The 23092-nt window shown below is 48.3% G+C and overlaps 1 protein-coding gene across 3 annotated transcripts in view; it reads left to right on the top strand.

The window, feature by feature from the left end:
- The window catches only part of LOC132827232 (glutathione hydrolase 1 proenzyme-like), a 189009-nt gene that overhangs the window by 101569 nt on the left and 64348 nt on the right, over positions 1–23092 (top strand). For all 3 annotated transcript variants that reach the window (XM_060843858.1, XM_060843860.1, XM_060843859.1), the window contains exons 5-6: positions 14049–14138; positions 17544–17736. In XM_060843858.1, the coding sequence (XP_060699841.1) occupies positions 14049–14138; positions 17544–17736 (283 nt within the window). The remainder of the gene's footprint in view (positions 1–14048; positions 14139–17543; positions 17737–23092) is intronic.

Here is a 23092-nt window from a genome sequence, read left to right on the forward strand (position 1 = left end):
TGGCTCAGTGCAGGGCAGTGTGGTGGCTCAGTGCAGGGCAGTGTGGTGGCTCGGTGCAGGGCAATATGATGGCTCGGTGCAGGGCAATATGGTGGCTCATTGCAGGGCAGTATGGTGGCTCAGTGCAGGGCAGTGTGGTGGCTCAGTGCAGGGCAGTGTGGTGGCTCAGTGCAGGGCAGTGTGGTGGCTCAGTGCAGGGCGGTATCATGGCTCTGTGCAGGGCAGTATGGTCGCTCTGTGCAGGGCAGTATGATGGCTCAGTACAGGGCAGTATGATGTCTCGGTGTAGGGCAGTGTGGTGGCTCAGTACAGGGCGGTATTATGGCTCAGTGCAGGGCAGTGTGGTGGCTCAGTGCAGGGCAGTGTGGTGGCTCGGTGCAGGGCAATATGATGGCTCGGTGCAGGGCAATATGGTGGCTCATTGCAGGGCAGTATGGTGGCTCAGTGCAGTGCAGTGTGGTGGCTCAGTGCAGGGCAGTGTGGTGGCTCAGTGCAGGGCAGTGTGGTGGCTCAGTGCAGGGCAGTGTGGTGGCTCAGTGCAGGGCGGTATCATGGCTCTGTGCAGGGCAGTATGGTCGCTCTGTGCAGGGCAGTATGATGGCTCAGTACAGGGCAGTATGATGTCTCGGTGCAGGGCAGTGTGGTGGCTCAGTGCAGGGCAGTGTGGTGGCTCAGTGCAGGGCAGTATGGTGGCTCAGTGCAGGGCAGTATGGTGGCTCAGTGCAGGGCAGTATGGTTGCTCATTGCAGGGCAGTATGGTGGCTCAGTACAGGGCAGTATGGTGGCTCAGTGCAGGGTAGTGTAGTGACTCAGTACAGGGCAGTATGGTGGCTCAGTACAGGGTAGTGTGGTGGCTCAGTGCAGGGCAGTATGGTGGCTCACTACAGGGCAGTATGGTGGCTCACTACAGGGCAGTATGGTGGCTCAGTGCAGGGCAGTATGGTGGCTCAGTACAGGGCAGTGTGGTGGCTCAGTACAGGGCAGTATGGTGGCTCAGTACAGGGCAGTGTGGTGGCTCAGTGCAGGGCAGTATGGTTGCTCAGTGCAGGGCAGTGTGGTGGCTCAGTGCAGGGCAGTGTGGTGGCTCAGTACAGGGCAGTGTGGTGGCTCAGTGCTGGGCAGTATGATGGCTCGGTGCAGGGCAGTATGGTGGCGCGGTGCAGGGCAGTATGGTGGCGCGGTGGAAGGCGGTATGGTGTCTCAGTGCAGGGCGGTATTATGGCTCAGTGCAGGGCAGTATGGTGGAGCGGTGCAGGGCAGTATGGTGGAGCGGTGCAGGGCAGTATGATGGCTCAGTGCAGGGCAGTATGATGGCTCAGTGCAGGGCAGTATGGTGGAGCGGTGCAGGGCAGTATGATGTCTCGGTGTAGGGCGGTGTGGTGGCTCAGTGCAGGGCAGTATGGTGGCTCAGTACAGGGCGGTATTATGGCTCAGTGCAGGGCAGTGTGGTGGCTCAGTGCAGGGCAGTGTGGTGGCTCGGTGCAGGGCAATATGATGGCTCGGTGCAGGGCAATATGGTGGCTCATTGCAGGGCAGTATGGTGGCTCAGTGCAGTGCAGTATGCTGGCTCAGTGCAGGGCAGTGTGGTGGCTCAGTGCAGGGCAGTGTGGTGGCTCAGTGCAGGGCAGTGTGGTGGCTCAGTGCAGGGCGGTATCATGGCTCTGTGCAGGGCAGTATGGTGGCTCTGTGCAGGGCAGTATGGTGGCTCAGTACAGGGCAGTGTGATGGCTCGGTGCAGGGCATTATGGTGGCTCACTACAGGGCAGTATGGTGGCTCAGTGCAGGGCAGTATGGTGGCTCAGTACAGGGCAGTATGGTGGCTCAGTACAGGGCAGTGTGGTGGCTCAGTGCAGGGCAGTATGGTTGCTCAGTGCTGGGCAGTGTGGTGGCTCAGTGCAGGGCAGTGTGGTGGCTCAGTGCAGGGCAGTGTGGTGGCTCAGTGCTGGGCAGTATGATGGCTCGGTGCAGGGCAGTATGGTGGCACGGTGCAAGGCAGTATGGTGGCGCGGTGCAGGGCAGTATGGTGGCGCGGTGCAGGGCGGTATGGTGTCTCAGTGCAGGGCGGTATTATGGCTCAGTGCAGGGCAGTATGGTGGAGCGGTGCAGGGCAGTATGGTATCTCAGTGCAGGGCAGTATGGTATCTCAGTGCAGGGCAGTATGGTGGCTCAGTGCAGGGCAGTATGGTGGAGCGGTGCAGGGCAGTATGATGGCTCAGTACAGGGCAGTATGATGTCTCGGTGCAGGGCATTATGGTGGCTCGGTGCAGGGCATTATGGTGGCTCGGTGCAGGGCATTATGGTGGCTCGGTGCAGGGCAGTATGGTGGCTCAGTGCAGGGCCGTGTGGTGGCTCAGTGCAGGGCCGTGTGGTGGCTCGGTGCAGGGCATTATGATGGCTCGGTGCAGGGCAGTATGGTGGCTCAGTGCAGGGCAGTATGATGGCTCAGTGCAGGGCAGTATGGTGGAGCGGTGCAGGGCAGTATGATGGCTCAGTACAGGGCAGTATGATGTCTCGGTGTAGGGCAGTGTGGTGGCTCAGTACAGGGCGGTATTATGGCTCAGTGCAGGGCAGTGTGGTGGCTCAGTGCAGGGCAGTGTGGTGGCTCGGTGCAGGGCAATATGATGGCTCGGTGCAGGGCAATATGGTGGCTCATTGCAGGGCAGTATGGTGGCTCAGTGCAGTGCAGTGTGGTGGCTCAGTGCAGGGCAGTGTGGTGGCTCAGTGCAGGGCAGTGTGGTGGCTCAGTGCAGGGCAGTGTGGTGGCTCAGTGCAGGGCGGTATCATGGCTCTGTGCAGGGCAGTATGGTCGCTCTGTGCAGGGCAGTATGGTGGCTCAGTACAGGGCGGTATTATGGCTCAGTGCAGGGCAGTGTGGTGGCTCAGTGCAGGGCAGTGTGGTGGCTCGGTGCAGGGCAATATGATGGCTCGGTGCAGGGCAATATGGTGGCTCATTGCAGGGCAGTATGGTGGCTCAGTGCAGTGCAGTATGCTGGCTCAGTGCCGGGCAGTGTGGTGGCTCAGTGCAGGGCAGTGTGGTGGCTCAGTGCAGGGCAGTGTGGTGGCTCAGTGCAGGGCGGTATCATGGCTCTGTGCAGGGCAGTATGGTGGCTCTGTGCAGGGCAGTATGGTGGCTCTGTGCAGGGCAGTATGGTGGCTCAGTACAGGGCAGTGTGATGGCTCGGTGCAGGGCATTATGGTGGCTCGGTGCAGGGCAGTATGGTGGCTCGGTGCAGGGCAGTATGGTGGCTCACTACAGGGCAGTATGGTGGCTCAGTGCAGGGCAGTATGGTGGCTCAGTACAGGGCAGTGTGGTGGCTCAGTACAGGGCAGTATGGTGGCTCAGTGCAGGGCAGTGTGGTGGCTCAGTGCAGGGCGGTGTGGTGGCTCGGTGCAGGGCATTATGATGGCTCACTACAGGGCAGTATGGTGGCTCAGTGCAGGGCAGTATGGTGGCTCAGTACAGGGCAGTGTGGTGGCTCAGTACAGGGCAGTATGGTGGCTCAGTACAGGGCAGTGTGGTGGCTCAGTGCAGGGCAGTGTGGTGGCTCAGTGCAGGGCAGTGTGGTGGCTCAGTGCAGGGCAGTGTGGTGGCTCAGTGCTGGGCAGTATGATGGCTCGGTGCAGGGCAGTATGGTGGCACGGTGCAAGGCAGTATGGTGGCGCGGTGCAGGGCAGTATGGTGGCGCGGTGCAGGGCGGTATGGTGTCTCAGTGCAGGGCGGTATTATGGCTCAGTGCAGGGCAGTATGGTGGAGCGGTGCAGGGCAGTATGATGGCTCAGTGCAGGGCAGTATGGTATCTCAGTGCAGGGCAGTATGGTGGCTCAGTGCAGGGCAGTATGGTGGCTCAGTGCAGGGCAGTATGGTGGAGCGGTGCAGGGCAGTATGATGGCTCAGTACAGGGCAGTATGATGTCTCGGTGCAGGGCATTATGGTGGCTCGGTGCAGGGCAGTATGGTGGCTCGGTGCAGGGCAGTATGGTGGCTCAGTGCAGGGCAGTGTGGTGGCTCAGTGCAGGGCAGTGTGGTGGCTCAGTGCAGGGCATTATGATGGCTCGGTGCAGGGCAGTATGGTGGCTCAGTGCAGGGCAGTATGGTGGCTCATTGCAGGGGAGTATGGTGGCTCATTGCAGGGCAGTATGGTGGCTCGGTGCAGGGCAGTATGGTTGCTCAGTGCAGGGCAGTATGACTGCTCAGTGCAGGGCAGTATGACAGCTCGGTGTAGGGCAGTATGGTGGCTTAATGGTTAGCACTGCTGCCTCACGGTGCCGGGGACCCGGATTCAGCTCTTGTCTGGGTCACTGTATGTGTGGGGTTTGCACATTCTCCGTGCCTCTGTTTGGGTTTCCTCCCACAGGATTAGTGGATTTGCCATGTGAAATGCTGAGGCAACAGGGATAGGATCGGGTGAGAACGATTCGGGCCAATCAAGGAAAGTATTGGGAAGTTGCGCGTGGAGTCGAAAGAGACTGGGGAATGAATACTTATCATGAGTATTCACATTGGAAAAGGACAATATTGGGAATACTGAGATACAGGCTATTAGAATACATGGGATTGACATTCGCAGGGAGGAGATGTTGGCAATTCTGGAACGTGTGAAAATAGATAAGTCTCCTGGGGAGGATGGGATTTCTCCTAGCATTCTCTGGGAAGCCAGAGAGGAGATTGCAGAGCCTTTGGCTATGATCTTTATGTCGTCATTGTCTATAAGAATAGTGCCAGAAGACTGGAAGATGGCAAATGTTGTCCCCTTGTTCAACAAAGGGAGTGGAGACGACCCTGATAATTATAGACTAGTGAGCCTTACTTCAGTTGTGGGTAAAATGTTGGAAAAGGTTATAAGAGATAGGATTTATAGTCATCTAGAAAGGAATAAGTTGATTAGGGATAGTCAACACAGTTTTGTGAAGGGTAGGTCGTGCCTCGCAAACCTTATTGAATTCTTTGAGAAGGTGGCCAAACAGGTGGATGAGGGTAAAGTTGTTAATGTGGTGTATATGGGTTTCAGTAAGGCGTTTGATAAGGTTCCCCACGTTAGGCTACTGCTCAAAATAGGGAGGCATGGAATTGAGGGTGATTTAGCGGTTTAGATCAGAAATTGGCTAGCTGAAAGAAGACAGTGGGTGGTGGTTGATGGGAAGTGTTCATTCTGGAGTTCAGTTGCTAGTGGTGTACCGCAAGGATCTGTTTTGGGGCCACTGCGGTTTGTCATTTTTATCAATGACCTGGATGAGTGCATAGAAGGATGGGTTCGTAAACTTGCGATGACACTAAGATAGGTGGAGTTGTGAATAGTGCTGAAGAATGTTGCAGGTTACAGAGGGACATAGATAAGCTGCAGAGCTGGGCTGAGAGGTGGCAAGTAGAGTTTAATGTGGAAAAGTGTGAGTTAATTCACTTTGGAAGAATTACAGGAATACAGAGTACTGGGCTAATGGTAAGATTCTTGGTAGTGTGGATAAGCAGAGAGATCTGTGTCCAGGTACATAGGTCCCTGAAAGTTGCCACCCAGGTTGATCGGGTCGTTAAGAAGGCATACGGTGTGTTGGCTGTTTTGGTAGAGGGATTCAGTTTTGGAGCCGTGAGGTCATGCTGCAGCTGTACAAAACTCTGGTGTGTACATTTCTGGTCACTACATTATAGGAAGGATGTGGAAGCTTTGGAAAGGGTCCAGAGGAGATTTACTGAGATGTTGCCTGGTATGGCAGCTGGGCTGTATGAGGAAAGGCTGAAGGACTTGAGGCTATTTTCGTTGGAGAGAAGAAGGTTGAGAGGTGGCTTAATTGAGACATACATTATAATCAGACAGCTAGATAGGGTGGACAGTGAGAACCTTTTTCCTTGGATGACGATGGCTAGCATGAGGGGACATAGCTTTAAACTGAGGGGTGATAGATATAGAACAGATGTCAGAGTAGTAGGGGAATGGAAGACACTGCCTGCAACAGCAGTAGACTTGCCAACTTTAAGGGCATTTAAATGGTCATTGGATAGGCATATGGATGAGAATGAAACAGTGCACGTTAGTTGGGCTTCAGATTGGTTCCATAGGTTGGCGCAACATCGAGGGCCAAAGGGCCTGTACTGCGCTGGAATGTTCTACATTCTGGATCAGTAATGGAGAGGTGCAAGTAATATTCTAAAGTAGAGGTTACAAATTCAAAGAGGGTTATTTTCAATGGGACAAGATGGGAACTAACCAGGGTAAAATGGAACCAAAACCTGATAGGAAAAACTGTAACAGGTCAATTGCTGAGATTGAGGAGATGTTGCACCTAGAAGCTCAGTCCATTCCAACAAAGGTGAAAAGTAAGAAAACCAAAACCTGTGTTCTTTGGATGATGAGGGAAACAAAAAAAATGATGAAATAACAGAGGGTGTTTAATGCATGTCTGGTGAATTCTAGAAGTAAGAACCAAGCCAAAATAATAGGCTGAGTGGAGAAATAAAGATAAAAATAAGATTGGTAAAAGGACAGGATGAGAAAAGAATTTAAGATAACTGAAATACAGAAATTTTCTCCCAGCATGTAAATAGTAAATGGATAATACAAGTTCAGATAGAGCCTAACAATGACAAAGAGGGTAATTTCTAAGCTTGGAGCTAGCAGACAAGGGTATTTGATGACTATCTTATATTATTGATAACTAAGGAAGAGGATGTTGACAAAATATTGGTGAAGTAGACATAGTAAAAGTAATGGATGGGATGGAAATTCACTGGCTATATTTCTTGGAAAGGTCAGTCTGCTCCGAGTGGATAGATTGACTCTTCTGGATGGCTTGCCTAGCAGGTAGTGGAAGGAAAGGCTCATCTTAGAACACAGAACATAGAAATGTACAGCACAGGAACAAGCCCTTTGGCCCAAGATATAATGCCAAATGTTATACTTCCTGTAAGACTTCAGTTGCCTGATTCAAACACAGTAAGCAGCACTCCTACCTGTGATCCGTTACCAATGACAAACCCTTGGCCCTAGGTATACAGTTTCTCCAGTATTCCTGCCACCACGTCTCCACTTTGCACTGGACACTCCAATCTCAATTTACATAATGGAGCACTTCATGTCTTATCATGAATTCCATGTATTAGCACCTTTACTAGCAATAGTCCTTCTGTATCTCCTTATCCCTCAACATCAAAGATTGACATGATCCCATATCGTTTAAAACGATAACTTCTTTAGCTGCTCCTCCTGGCATATGTGAGTAAACCTTACCCTTGCAAGCCAATGGTTTAAGAAGATCTGGTACTTACTCCTTATCCAATCTCTGACCAGGTTGTACATTCTGGTGCAGCTTTCTAGCCTCCACTGTGTTTTCCATTAACACTTTAACAAAATTCACTGGCTTATCCTGTTTTCCTACATCTGTCTTCCCAGTGCTTTTTCTGTGATTTGATGTAGCCTACTTTATTGCACTGAAAGCATCTGAACCCTTTATCTTCTGTTTCCCCTTCATGGGTTTCCTTTTAACCCTGTGGTAAGCTACCTTTATTATCTTCAATGGACTCTACTTTTCCCTTCCCACTTGAGGATTTCTCTTCTCCCCCAATTTCTATCCCTTAAGGATTGAAGTTGATGTTGGAGCCAAGCTTCGGTTTATGAACCAACTCATAATCATCAGCCATTTCAGCTGCTGACGTTGCTGTTTTAACTCTGCTATTCCACATGAGTTCTCACTACCTCAGGAAGTGAATTTTTGAACTCCTCCAAAATAGTCGTATCTCTAAAAGGATCTATTTTTAATGCCCTTATCCACCAAACAAAATTACTTTGATTGATCGTTTCAAACTCAATGTAGGTTTGACCAGGGTCCATCCTTTGATTCCTGAACAGTTGACTGTAGGCCTGAGGCACAAGCTCATATGCACTGAAGATGGCTTTTTTCACCACCTCATACTCCCCAGATACCTCCTCTGGTAGTGCTGCAAGCTCCACCTCACTAGCCCTACCTACCAACTTTGTTTAGATCAACAAAGCCCATCTGGTCACTGGCCACTTTACTTTAGCCACTTTCTCAAATGAAATGAAAATGGCTTCTACATCCTTCTCCTTTCCGTTTAAGGTAATGCTTGGATATATTTAAACAGATCCCCATCAGGATATTGGCTAGTATGGGTTTGCTCATCATCACTTTTCTCTTCACTCCCACCTCTGCACACACCTTCCCCGTTCACCTCCATCCAAGGCCCCAAAGGATCTTTCCACATCCGGCAGAGATTTTCCTGCACATTTAAACCCCTCATCTACTGTGTCCTTGGTTCTCGGTGTGGCCTCCTCTATACTGGAGAGACAGCTTGCCAGCTCACGGGGCTTTCCAGAGAACATTGCTGGGTCACATGCGCCAAACAATCCCACCGCCCTGTAAGCCGACCATTTCAACTCCTCCTCCCACTCCACCAAATCCTGGGCCTTCTCCTCCTCCAAATCCTAGCCAACTGAGGTCGGGAGGAAGAATGGTGGCTCAGTGGTTAGCACTGCTGCCTCACAGCGCCAGGAACCCAGGTTCGATTCCAGACTCAGGCGACTGTTTGTGTGAAGTTTGCACATTCTCCCTGTGTCTGTGTGGGTTTCATCCGGGTGCTCCGGTTTCCTCCCACAATCCAAAGGTGTGCAGGTTAGGTGAATTGGCCATGCTAAATTGCCCATAGTGTTCAGGGATGTGTAGGTTAGGTGGATTAGTCAGGGTTAAATGTAATGTATTAGGGGAGGGGAATGGGTCTGGGTGGCATGATGTGGAGAAGCCGGTGTTGGACTGGGTGGAAAAAGTTAAAAATCACCCAACACCAGGTTATAGTCTAACAGGTTTATTTGGAAGCACTAGCTTTCGGAGCGCTGCTCCTTCATCAGGTGGTTGCGGAGAATAAGACACAGAATTTATAGCAAATGGTTACAGTGTGATGCACCTGAAATCATGTATTGAAAAAGATCTGGATTATTTGTTAAGTCTCTCATCTTTTAGAATGAATATGGTTTCTCCTTTTCATTTTCCTCTGCTTTTAACCATAATTCAAACTGTTTCAGTTCCCCTTCCTGATCAACCTGCTTCCTCTCAAATTGATCTCTATCCATTTCCAAAGTTTCCAATCATGTTTCCAGCGAATTTAAATGTCGAGCTATTGCTGTAATTATCTCTCCTGTTCTCACAGATGAAGCTCTAACTTACCTGCCAGTTCCAACACCTTTGCCTTGCTCACCTTTTGTAGAACCCCCAAAGTCACTTCTTCCACCTCCAGAAAAGAAACCGGAATTTTGAATAACGTAACTATCAGAAAAATCCACCGACCCAATACTGCAGCTTAACTAATTGTTCCAACTCAGAAATATCCCTGTAGACACACTCCTTGGCAAAAAGACAAATTCAAACACAGATTCTTACAGGCAGGAGGGAACAACATCCAAAGAGAGAATCCAGAAAAAAGTCAGAGGAATTCTTTTGTGAAGCTTGCTCCCCTGGACTCACTCATCTTGTCACAGCTACAGTTAAAAGCCTGAACTGGGCAAGCTGGCCACTGTTAGAGTAGACTCTTTGGTACCTCTGTGTTTATAACCTCTCTTCAAAAAAAACCAAGGACAAAATAATCTTTTTAAAGCATTGTCACACAAACGTGATGCCAAATTAAACTAATCCCTTCTATCTGCCCTTTGGTCCATATCCTTGCATTTCTTGCATAGTTATGTGCTCATCTATAAGTCCCTTAAAAGCCCCTATCTTATCTGCCTCCACCACTATTCCTGGTAGTGCATTCCAGTCTCCTACCACTCTCTGTGCAAAAATCCTTGCCCCTCACGTCTCTCCTCAGCCGCCAATGCTCCAGAAAAAACATTCAGACATTTTGCGTCCTCTACTTATATAGCTCATCCTTTTCAATCTAGGCAGCATCCTAGTAGACCTTTGCTGACCCTCTCCAAAGCTTCCAAATCTTCCCTGAAAGTGGCAACCAGAATTGAACACAAAGGTGTAACATGACACCCGAACACTTGTACTCAATGCTCCAACCAATAAAGAGAAGCATGCCATATACCTATTTGCCTTAATCTTCCAATCTTTGCGAGATATGAGAGAAGTGTTAGAGGTTTAGAAACTTAGCAAATGTGAAACTGTTGCTCAAGAAAGATGCAGGAAAGACATTTTGAGGAACTACAGACAAGTAAGTTCATCATCAGCGGTGGGTAAGATTTTAGAAACATTAACGTGGAGGATACAAAAACAGGCACTTCAAGGGGTTTGATGTAATTCAGAGTCAGCATGGATAGGTAAGATACAGGCTGTGTTGATTAATCTAATTGATATTTTGACAAAGTATAAAGGGAAATAGTTTGATGCTACCTGTACTGATTTATGAAAAGCATTTCGCAAAATGCCATGTGAAAAGTTAGCTAACAAAATTGAGGCATACCAGTCAGTGTCACCTTTAATAAAAGAAAAACGATATGTTTCAGATGATGGAAATTTGAAAGACAAAATTTATAAACATCCTGGGGGTTACCACTGACCAGAAACTGAACAGGACCAGAGATAAATACTGTGGCTACAAGAGGTGGTCAGAGACTAAGAATTCTGCATCCTTCAGCCTCATCATTCACTCCTTCCACAACAGGCTGGTGTTGGCCTGGAACATCTGTCCAATTTTTGCACAAGTTTCCAGATGTTGGTAAGGAGGCTTTTGCAGAGTTGCCTGGGATGAATATTCCCAATGTTTGATGATAGTTGGTCCTGGGGTTTACTCTTATTATATTTATGTGTAATGATTTAATACAACCAAATGACAAATCACATTAGTCAGACAGCTAACGATGGCAAATTCCCCTCCCAAATAATCACTGTTGAACCAGATGCAGTTTAATGACAATCCATTACGGTCATGATCACCATTACCGACATCAGCATCTTATTCTTTCCACTACGGATGCTATGACTTCCAAAGAAAAATGGGAACAATTGCAGACATGAGCCATCCAAAGAACTGAACAATACAGACACCTCGTCATTTTCCTACCACTCCACCAGCCAGAGCTGTTTATGGAGAGTCAAGACTCAAATTTCCAAGTAGTTTCTGCACATTGCATCCATTTTACAGAAGATTAAACAGTGTGGATATGCAAATATGGGAGAAAGTGAGCACTGCCGATGCTGGAGATCCAAGTTGAAGAGTGCGAAGCTGGAAAAGCACAGTCAGTCAGGCAGCATTCGAGGAGCAGGAGAATCGACGTTTCAGGATGAAGAGCTTATGCTCAAAATGTCAGTTCTCCTGCTCCCCAGATGCTGCCTGACTGGCTGTGCTTTTTCAGTACCACCCTCTTCGGATATGGAAATATGTGCCGACTTTGCTAAGAAGCAGAAATTCGTCCATGATATTTTCATTCAGGAGTGTAAAACACTGGTGAATGCAACTCATCAAACATTGCTGCAAATCTGTGGAGATTTTTGAGTAATATCGGAGCTTTGGCTTAGCATTTTACTCATCAATGTTTTTCCTTAATCAGGTTTCTCTGCCCATTAATATACCATATGGTTAACAGCATTATAGTAATTAAAATGATGAGAATTTTCGAGAATGTTGATACCTTCACATGTCCCTATCACAGTAATGAGAATCTTTGCAGTCAGCACGTGTGTCAGTTTTAGTGTGCTACTAACCCTCTTTACCAGTTCTTTTGATACGGTATCAGGTGCTTTTACTTGGTACTCTTACCATAACTGAGTGACTAGGGCCCCTCTTGTGGCCTATGGTGGTCCCTCTATCCTGGACTGAGAGGTCCAGGTTCAAGGGTCACCTGCTCCAGAATTGTGTGATAACGTCTCTGAACAGGTTGATATGAAAAATAAATTAAATAAATTTTTAAACATTGACTAACAGAGATATAAAATTGTCTGCCTTCTTGGACAAAATTTAATCTGGGAACTCGACGCCAATGTATTTTTCATATCCTCTTATGATGGGTGAGACATGGAGAAAACTACATTTCTGCCCATCCCTGAGTGTGCAAGTAGTTGTGATGCTTTGAGAATGGTTATAAGGTTGATGATTCAATCTTGACTCAATGATATGCAATGATATTTAAGTGTTAAGAAGATGTAAGAAGTGTACTGTACCTTTAAGAGAGTTGAAAGCTAGCAGAACCCCCTGACAACACCAAATGTTCTTGACAAGATACAATACAACATGTGGGCCAGCAGATAGTGTAGCTGGTTGCCTGGAGACAAAAAACAAATTCGAATTAGGCCAATCAGTTTAAATTATATCAAAAAACCAAACTCCAATATAGTATATTGACAATATTGGAAGCCAATGACACAATCCAATGTTTTGGGGGTATAAGACCGGGAAAACTTGAACAGTTGGGGGAGAACTGGTTTCTGGTTTAAATTTAGCAGAGGGTTTACCCCATGTTGGAACACAAAAAGAAAAGAAAGGGCCAGTCTTTATATCGTATTGTACATCATCTCAGGAGGTCTCAAACTACTTTGCAATGAATTACGTATGGAGTGTATTCACTACACTGTCAGAAACACAACAGCAGGATACCCCAAACAGCAATAACTTTCAGATAGTCACTTTTACTGGATTGGCTCAGGGACAAAAAATGGCCAGGATGTCATGGCTTTCTGTTGCTCACCAAAACAGTACTTCGCCTCATTCAGGGCAGTAGGGAGGAGGTTTAGGAAGCAGAGGTGGGACAGAGAATCTTGAGCAGGAGGCTTCGCCTGTTCTCTATTAGACCTAAAGAAAGAGTCCTGTCCTTCCTGGGCCCACAGAGAAAAGAAAATAAACTACCTGTTTAGGCCTAGACACCTTTCCTGTAGATCACGATTCTCTCTCGACTGAAGGGAAAGCCACAACTCTTCCTTCTGCTTAAACCCAGGTTGGTGATTTGGTGCAGTTCGACAGCAGGTAAATGACCTTGGTGATTCTGACATTTTTATTGGGTCGTTAGTGTTAAAATCACCTTCACGGTACTTTCATGCTGATTGAGGCATGAGACTCCCATTTTCTCATGTTGCACACTCACTTTTGCTATGAATGCTAAACGCAAAATTTAATCTATAATGTAATTCTGGAGAAGGGAGGAAGGTATCGGTGGTCTGATTAGCAAGTTTGCAGATGACACTAAGATTTTTGGAGTAGCAGATAATGAAGGGATTGTCAGAGAATGCAGCAGAATACAGATAGATTGGAGATTTAGGTAGGGAAATGGCAGATGGAATTTAAACCGGGCAAATGCGAGGTGGTGCATTTTGAAAGATCCAATTCAAGAGCGAGTTATATGGTGAATGGAAAAGGCCTGGGGAAAAATGATATACAGAGAGATCTGAGTGTTGAGGTCCATTGTACCCTGAAGATGGCAACACAGGTCAGTAGAATGGTCAAGAAGGCATATGACATGCTTTCCTTCATCAGACAGGCTATTGAGTAAAGAGTTGGCAGATCATGTTACAGTTGTATAAGACTTTGGTTCGGGCACATTTAGAGTATTGCATACAGTTCGGGTCGCCACATTACCAAAAGGATGTGGATGCTTTGGAGACGGTGCAGAGGAGATTCACCAGGATGTTGCCTGGTATGGAGGGCACCAGCTATGAAGAGAGGTTGAGTAGATTAGGATTATTTTCATTAGAAAGACAGAGATTGAAGGGGGACCTGGTTGAGATTTACAAAATCATGAGAGATAAAGACAGGGTGGATAGCAGAAAGCTTTCTCCTAGAGTGGGGGACTCAATTACTAGGGGTCACTAGTTCAAGAGGAAAGGTTTAAGGAAGATGTACATGGAAAGTTTTTTACGCAGAGGGTGGTGGGGGCCTGGAACGCGTTGCCAGTAGAGGTGGTAGAAGTGGGCAAGATAGCGTCATTTACAATGTATCTAGACAGATACATGAAGGGACAGGGAGCAGAGGGATACAGATCCTTAGAAAATAGGCAGCAGGTTTAGATAGAAGATACGGAAAGGAGCAGGCTTGGAGGGCCGAACGGCCTGTTCCTGTGCTGTAATTTTCTTTGTTCTTTGTTATCTTATGATTTGATACCACTTTTTCCTACTTTTCAGGAGAAGTAGAAACTATTAATGCCAGAGAAGTGGCCCCAAATAATGCATCAGAGAATATGTTTAGGAATAACAGAGAAGCTTCTTCTAAAGGTAATGACTAGAACAGTAATCAATACATTGCTGTTGACATCCACTTCACTCCCGCTAGTGAAACCTGAATTTAAAAAAAAACAGGTTTCTGATGAAAATGCTACAGCATTCCAAAAGCTGGCTGAAATAAGCTGCTTTTTTTCCCTGCTTTCTACTTAAAGCTTTGATGATTTTCTGTGGCCTCCTCCAGAGTAGTCTTTTGATAACTTGCAAAAACCGGTATTATTCATCTGTTATTGATGTTCATGTCAGCAGCTTACTTAACCATGAGGAATTACTGGGTGATAATTGGCAGTAGGTATCTTATTTCGCCTATTTAACATCTCGGGCCCTGAGAGTGATTCCAGCATTGGTATTCCTACATTGGTTTGGTTACCCCTGTGAAGACTGTGGGTCAAAGCTGAGATCTTCTGGTTGATAAGTTTCATCTCTTGTTAAATAAAGTCACTGTGGGAGCCTCCAACTTTTCCAAAACAAGTTGTAATCTTGTTGGGCCATGGACTCTTTGGGTGGAATTGACCCCTCCCTAAAAGTTGTGGGGTTGGCAAGATGCCTCTGGTGAGGCCCCATCCCTTTGCTGCCAGCTCAGTAATCAAGATCTAAAATTCATGGGCAACCTCCCAACGTGTCACCGATTAAGGCCCTTAAGTAGTCAATTTCAGGGCCTCAGCCAGCCACCAACCCAATTGCCTGTCTTCGCAGCAGGTGGGAAAAGTGTCTGTTTTTCTGACAGGATCCCAGGTCAGTCTGCCTGCAAGGACCTCCATTTTCCCCAATCTAAGGGAGGAGTCAAGAGGTTGGCCAGAAACCTGCCCTCCTGGCCTTGGTTCTGACTGTCCAAAACCCTCTCTCCCACATTGCAATCTCTGGATTATGAAAGCTTGTTGCCAGTCCAGCTTCTCATGCTGTACAACCTGTGATGCTCTGCAGTTCCTTGTGGTCTCTGAAACATATTGTTCTCTCTGTAAGGCCAGCAGCTCCAGAGAGGATGGGACCTCAGTGACAAGGCAGCTGACTGACTGAGTAACTCCCTTGCCAGCACTGAAGAGGCTGATTGGTGCTTGATCAGACAGCCTTTCTCACTGGTAGGAGTGGGGTTTAGTTGTTATTGAAGACACCTCCCCTCATACCGAAGGTTAAAAAGCAATAGATCAGGCCCTCTAGAGTTGATCTTAACGAGTTTTGAGTTTCCTGGCATCAAAACTGTGTATAGGTGGTTTCATATAGTATTTCTGACCTTACTTGTGGCCTTGTCTTATTAATGTGGTTACATGCATTCTATCACCAGGTTCAGAAAACAGAAAGTTCGATAAAATGTACAAATTAGGAGCAGGAGTAAGCTCTTCATCTCCTCAGGTCTGCTCCACCTCTCAGTAAGATCATGGCTGATCTGATTACTTCACATTCCTGCCTACTCCTAAATAACCTTTCACCCCCTTGCTAACCAAGAATCTATTGCCCTTTAAGGAACAGAGTTCCAATGATTCACATTGAAAAAAATATCAGAAACAAAATTCTCATCATCGCTGGCTTTACTGGTTGATGACTTATTTTTAAACAGTAACCCCTATTACTAGATTGTCCTGCAAGAGGAAACATCCATTCCAAATGTGCCCTGCAAAAACCCCTCAGGACCTTTAATAAAAACTGAAAGAACTCTGGATGGTGTGAATTAGAAACAAAACAGAAGCTGCTGGAAAAACTCAGCAGGTCTGGTAGCATTGTGAAGAGAAATCAAAGTTCATGTTTCGGGTCTGGTAACCCTTCCTCAGATGAACCCAAAACATGGATTTAGATTTCTCTTCACAGATGCTGCCAGACCTGCTGAGCTTTTCCAGCAAATTCTGATTTTGCTCCTCAGGATCTTGTAGGTTTCAACTAAGTTGCTTCTTAACATTCTAAATTTCAGCAGATACAAACCAAGATCCTACTCTTTTCCAAGGATTAGCATAGTATCCAGGCACGTGTCTGCGTGGGTTTCCTCCGGGTGCTCCGGTTTCCTCCCACAGTCCAAAGATGTGCAGATCAGGTGAATTGGCCATGCTAACTTGCCTATAGTGCTAGGCGCATTAGTCAGAGGGAAATGGGTCTGGGTGGGTTGCTCTTCGGAGGGTCAGTGTGGACTTGTTGGGCCAAAGGACCTGTTTCCACACTGTAAGTAATCTAATCTAATCTAATCTAATCTAAACTTTCTTTGAACTGCCTGCAAAGCATTTACATCTAACATTAAATAAGGAGGCCAGTATTCTACACATTACTCCAAATGTGGTCTTACCAATGCCCTGTACAAATGACCTTCCTTACTTCTGTATTTTATTTCTCTCATTGTAAATGATGACACTGTATTATAGTAGCCCTTTGTGAACCATGCATGAGAAAATCCAGATCACTCTGCATCCAGAGCTCTGCAGTCTCTACAAAGATCTAGTTGATGGTACACAGTGCTGTGACAGAACATCACTAATGGAGGAGTGAATGTTTATAGTGTGGTGTCAGTCCAATGGGCTGCTTAATCTTGGATGGTATTAAGCTTCTTGAGGGTTATTGGAACTTATCCAGGCAGTTGGGGAATACAGTATTCCACCATGATGCTGACTTGCAGCTTGTAGATGGTGAGTAGGCACCGAGACTCAGGAGTTGAGTTACTCCTGCAAGATTCCTAACTTCTGAACTGTTCTTGTAGTCACTGTATGTACATGACTAGGACAGTTCAGTTTTTGGTAAATGGCAACTTCCAAGATGTTGTTAGTGGGGACTCCGCATGGGAATACATTGAATGTCAAAGGGCAATCGATGGTTGTTAGCTGCCCAGTCTGGATATTATCCAGGTCATGCTGCAGTACCTCAGGAGTCATGAATGGTGATGAACATTGTTCAAAATTATCTCAATGTATATTGTGATGCCAAGGTGAACGCTTTGATCTACTTGGAACATCTTAATAATTAGATTAGATTAGATTACTTACAGTGTGGAAACAGGCCCTTCGGCCCAACAAGTCCACAACGACCCGCAGAAGCACAACCCACCCATACACCTACATTAACCCCTTACCTAACACTAGGGCAATTTAGCATGGCCAATTCACCTGACCCACACATCTTTGGACTGTGGGAGGAAACCGGAGCACCTGGAGGAAACCCACGCAGACACGGGGAGAACGTGCAAACTCCACAGTCAGTCGCCTGAGTCGGGATCTGAACCCGGGTCTCAGGCGCTGTGAGACAGCAGTGCTAACCACTGTGCCACCGTGCCGCCCACTAATTGAAAATAATTGGGTTCTTCTTTGGGTCTAATCATTACTCAGCACGATATAAATGACCAAACAACTTGTAAATCAATGCATTGAACTGCAAAGGTATCATTTTACTCACAAGCTTACTGTTTAATTTTGGACCTACTGACAGGAGGATTGGCCATAGCAGTTCCTGGTGAAATCCGAGGATACCAATTAGCACATGAAAGACATGGACGGTTACCATGGAAGCAGTTATTTGAACCAAGCATCAAACTTGCCAACGAAGGATTCCCCATTAGTCGGTTTCTTGCAGAAGCCATAAGAGAAAATAAAGTCTACATTGAGAATAACCAGTCTTTGTGGTAAGGTACAGCAATGTGATTCTCGGCTGAGAATAACAACTGCATATTGGGTGTTGAAGGTATTTGTAAATCCAGGCTGCTCACTCTTGAGATTGTTTGTCTGATAAACATTTTGGACAACATTTTACAACTGAAAAATCCATTAGTGAAGAATTACAGAAACGGGCCACACAGGCTGGTGTTTCTGATCCAATTGTACATTCCGCCACCCTTCCTCATCCAACTACTAGAATTAGTTGGATGGATTTAGGGAGAGTCATTAGTCAGAGTGGGTTACTAGAATTAGTCATTAGAAGTGGGTCTGGGTGGGTTACTCTTCGGAGGGTTGGTGTGGACTTGTGCACTGACTAATTCACCTGGCACTATGGCAATTTAGAACAGCCAATTCACCTGACTTGCACATCTTTGGGCTGTGGGAGGAAACTGGAGCACCCAGAGGAAACCCACACAGACACGGGGAGAATTATTGTCCTGAGGATATGGACCCCTCTGCAACACACTTGTCTCACTGTTCCAAGAGTCCACAGATGGTAATGCAAAATCAATCAGCCTCAAATCTAGCTGCTGTCAAGTTTTCTCAGGCTTCCTCATCATCAATGTTGATCACTCAGCATCTTTGTCAGGCTCCCCTTCTTCCTCATTGGTGGAGATTGGTAACTCATCTTGATCCAGGGAAGGCCACTGATCTTCTTCCTACAATGCCTACCATTTGTCCAGAAGCTGAGACTGCTTTAGCCTGGATAGAAATCTCAGACCAGCAAGGGCATGGTCTGGTCTGATGCTAGGGGAAGGAGAAATCCCTCCTCAGCACCACCCTGACCAGTAGGACACACAGGTCCCTGCCCACAAACTGGGGTGCTGAAATACCCCTCTCTGCTATGTCTACGGTAAATGTGAAGAATCATACAGAATAGTTACCTGGCAGGGGAGATCCCATGATTAGTGCTTCTCGGCCTTTTGGCTAAGATCAACTGCCTGGTCTTATCAGGACAGGTTGTGATTTATCAGAGCTAGTGGAGATCATCGCTGGATCGTGTTTGGATGTTGGAGGATCGTTTGGTTGTGCTGACCTGCTCTTGGTGGATCTTCATGCTGGCTTCAGCCTAATGCCAATACAGGTACCAGCCAACCTCGGAGCTATGGCCTCAGCAGCCACTCGCAGCCCTGCACAGGGGGTTTGAAACACAGTCAGGGTGACTGTGAAGAAGGTGGAGGGTTGTACTTTGGTCGATCGCATGCTGTTCGGATGCTGTGGGTTCGCCGCAGCAGACGTGTACTGCCTGCAGGATTTCCCCGGGGCAGGGTATTTCGACGTGACCTTCAGGAGTGTGAAGCAGTGCGAGCAGCTCCTGAAAGTCTTCAAGGAGAAGGAAGGGGAGCTGCTATTCTCCATCTTGTCGGCGGTCCCATTGTGTGTGCTTCCTGCACAGAGGAGTCGGGTTGTTACATCCATATGTACAACCCCTATGTTCCAGCGGCTGATGTCCTGACATTCCTGGGAAGGTACGTCCAGGTTGAGGGAGAAGCCACTGATGTGATTGACCCCTTTGGGATCTGGACCAGTAAGTGGCAGGTCAGGGTAACTCTGAGGGTCGATGATAATGGGGACATTCTCCACCCACCCTCGAGCTTCGCAATTGGAGGGAGCAGAGGCTACCTGACATACGCAGGGCAGCCGAAAGTGTGCCGAACCTGCAGGAAGGCGGAACACGTGGAGGCGGATTGTAAGGTGACCATCTGCAGGAATTGCAAACAGGAGGGTCACCTGACTAAGGACTGTCAGGAAGCAAAGAGCTGCAACCTGTGTGGAGAGGCGGGCCACATGTACACGACCTGCCCAAGACTGGGGGGGACCCCCACCTACACACAGATGGCTGCAAGTGGCAATGTGAGCCGTGGACCCCCAAAGACCAGCAAGGTCCACCCAGACAGCAGGGAAACGGAGACTGGTGGCACCCAGAAAGAACAGGCTGGAGCGGAGAGACACAGCAGCTGATCCTAGCTCTAGCTGGGCAGATGGAAGCAATGGAGGAGGAGGTAATCGAGAAGGCAGAGGAGTGAATACCTGTTAAAAACAGGAAGAGAAAATCCTGCCAGGCCCCCAAAGACTCCCAGCAAAGGGGGAAACGACAGCTGCACGAGGGAGAGACAGACAGCGCGTCGGATGGGGAAGACGGGTGCAAAGAAGGTCACCACCAACAGAAGAAGAGACAGAGCGCCGCAGATAATGAGGAGGGCATTTCCTCCCAACCAGGAAACAACGGACCCCCCGAAGTCCACCCTCCACCCAGTGAGAACTAGGGGGTACCCACTGCCCCACAATACAGGTAACTGAAAGCTGTGAGCCTCTGACAGTCCCATTGTCAGACACAGTGCGGACGGTGCGGACCCTGGCCTTGGCTCAATGACACCAGAGCGGGTAAATGACCCCAGTGAGGAGCTGGATAGCTACCTCAGCCCAGCGAAGGTCCAGCAGTTCGTGCTCACCATGGGGATGCAGACAGCTACCCCAGAGACAGGGCAGTCAAATGGACAATGGTAACCCCATAAACTGGGGATTAAAGAAGGTTCCTTTGCTATCGTATAACAGGGCACCCACTCACTAGGTGGGTTCCGCTGAAGCCACAGCTAAATAATAAGAGACTGGATGATTAATAAAGGGACTGTAAATATGATGATATGACTGTAAATTTGTTTAATTCAATCTGTTTATTTGTAAGGTTAAGACATGCAGTGTGTGTATCTGTGAACAACATGACAGGTATCAAAGATTTATTGCAATGTGTATGTCTATGAACGACATGACAAATTGTACAGGTACCAAAGATTTATTTTATGAATAAAGTATATTTTTAAATTAAAAAAAAATACAGAATAGTTCAGGTGGTGGTGGGCGGGCGCCTCATCGTCACTGATGTCATGTACAGGAATGCTCCCCTGAGACTGATTAATGTGTACGCCCCAGTGGGTAAGAGTGAACGGTTGGCCGTCCTGCAGCAGCTTCCACTGTTGCTGGCTATGTTCAGGCCGGTCATTCTGGCCGGAGACTTCAACTGTATCATTGATGCAGAGGGATGATCCGACGGGGGAGACAGTAAACCGGACACCACGTCCAGAGCCCTGATGGACACGGTAAAAGATGCCAAGCTGCACGACGTCTTCAGCACCCCTGCAGACGGAGCGCAGCATAGATACACCTGGTCACGGGCAGACGGGTCTATCCGCTCAAGGATAGATTACCTGTTTGTGTCACGAACGCTTTCGGTCAGATCCACCGACGTCAAGCCGGTGTTCTTCTCTGACCACTGCCTCCTGCTGGCCGATTGTCACCTACAGGACGAGCAGCGGGCGGGTAAGGGAACGTGGAAACTGAACACTAAGCTGTTGACCCCAGGAAACATCGAGGGGCTCAAGAGGGATTACGCAGGTTGGAGAACCATGAAGCCCCTCTTTGAGTCCCGAGCAGACTGGTGGGAAACAGTCAAAGGGAACATCAAGAGGTTCTTCATCCTCAAAGGTGTTCAGGAGGCGAGAGAGAGGCGGGGAAAACTGTCCCAGCTCCAGGAAAGTATGCAGAACCTGCTCCGGCTGCAGACGATGGGGGTCGATGTCACGGAGGACCTCAAGGAGGTGAAGGGCCAGCAAGCCTCGCTCTTTGCCTCGGAGGCCTCCAAGATAATCTTCCGGTCCAGGGTCCGCTCGGTGGAGCAGGATGAGACGTGCTCACGTTTCTTCTTCCAGAAGGTGCACAAAGAGAGCTCTGTGCTCAGCAGCCTGAAGGAAGAAGACGGCTCGATAACGTCATCTCAGGCTGACGTCATGAGGATCAGTAAATCCTTCTATGCCAGCCTGTATGACGTGAAGCCAACCGACAGCGCGGCCTCCCAGTCGTTCCTGTCCTCTATCACGGAGGTCTTAGATGACGGAACACGAGAGAGGCTGGAATAGCCGTTATCTCTGGATGAGCTGACCAAGGCCCTCGAGTCCTTCAAAAAGAATAAAACTCCCGGAAGCGACGGCTTACCGATCAAGCTCTATTCCGCTCTGTGGGACTTGATTGGCCAGGACCTGCTGGAGGTGTATGTCAGTATGCTTCGGGCAGGTACCATGAGTGAATCCATGAGGAAAGGCATCATCACCCTCATCTACAAGTGGAAGGGGGAGAGGGAGGAACTCAAAACTTGGAGACCAATCTCACTATTGAATGCGGATTACAAAATCCTGTCAAAGGTAATCGCCAACCGGGTCAGGTCTGCTCTGGGGTCGGTGATTCACCCTGACCAAACCTGTGCTGTGCCGGGCAGGAAGATCGCTGAGAGTCTCGCACTCCTCAGGGATACGATCGCCTACGTGCAGGACAGAGGGTTGGACGCCTGCCTGATCAGCCTGGACCAGGAGAAAGCCTTTGACAGGATATCACACAGGGATATGAGAGATGTTCTCTCCAAAATGGGCTTTGGGGAGGGAATCTGTAATTGGATCAGACTGCTCTACACCAACATTGTCAGTGCAGTCTCAATCAATGGGTGGGAATCAGATAGCTTCCCAGTCAGATCTGTCAGGCAGGGCTGCCCTCTCTCTCCTGCCTTGTTTGTGTGCTGCATAGAGCCATTTGCTGAGTCTATCAGGAAGGATGTGAGCCTGAGAGGGGTGACTATTCCTGGCAGCGGGGGCCTGCAGGTTAAGGCCTCCCTGTACATGGATGACATTGCCATTTTCTGCTCGGATCCGCTGTCCGTGCGCAGACTCATGTGCATCTGTGACCAGTTCAAACGGGCCTCGGGGGCCAAGGTAAACCGAGGCAAGAGCGAGGCCATGCTCTTCGGGAACTGGGCCGACCAATCCTCGATCCCCTTCACCGTCAGGACTGACCACCTGAAGGTGCTGGGTATTTGGTTCGGGGGGGCTGGGGCATGCGCCAAGTCTTGGGAGGAGCGGATCAGGAAGATGAGACAGAAACTAGGCAGATGGAAGCTACGGTCGTTCTCCATCGCAGGGAAAAACCTGGTCATCAGGTGTGAGGTACTCTCAGTATTGTTATACGTGGCACAGGTCTGGTCTATTCCCAGAACCTGTGCCGCTGCAGTCACCCGGGCCATCTTCCAGTTTATATGGAGGTCAAAGATGGACCGGGTCCGAAGGGACTCGCTGTACAAAGATCTGGGCAACGGGGGAAAAATACGCCCAATGCTACCCTCACCCTGATGGCCACCTTTGTGTGTGGCTGCATCAAGCTGTGCGTGGATCCCCGGTACGCAAACACCAAGTGTCACTACGTACTGAGGTTCTACCTGTCCCCGGTGTTGCGAAGGATGGGCCTGGCCTCACTGCCGCGGAACGTTCCGAGTAATTGGAC

Source organism: Hemiscyllium ocellatum, chromosome 24, assembly GCF_020745735.1.
Source record: "Hemiscyllium ocellatum isolate sHemOce1 chromosome 24, sHemOce1.pat.X.cur, whole genome shotgun sequence".
NCBI classification, from domain to species: domain Eukaryota; kingdom Metazoa; phylum Chordata; class Chondrichthyes; order Orectolobiformes; family Hemiscylliidae; genus Hemiscyllium; species Hemiscyllium ocellatum.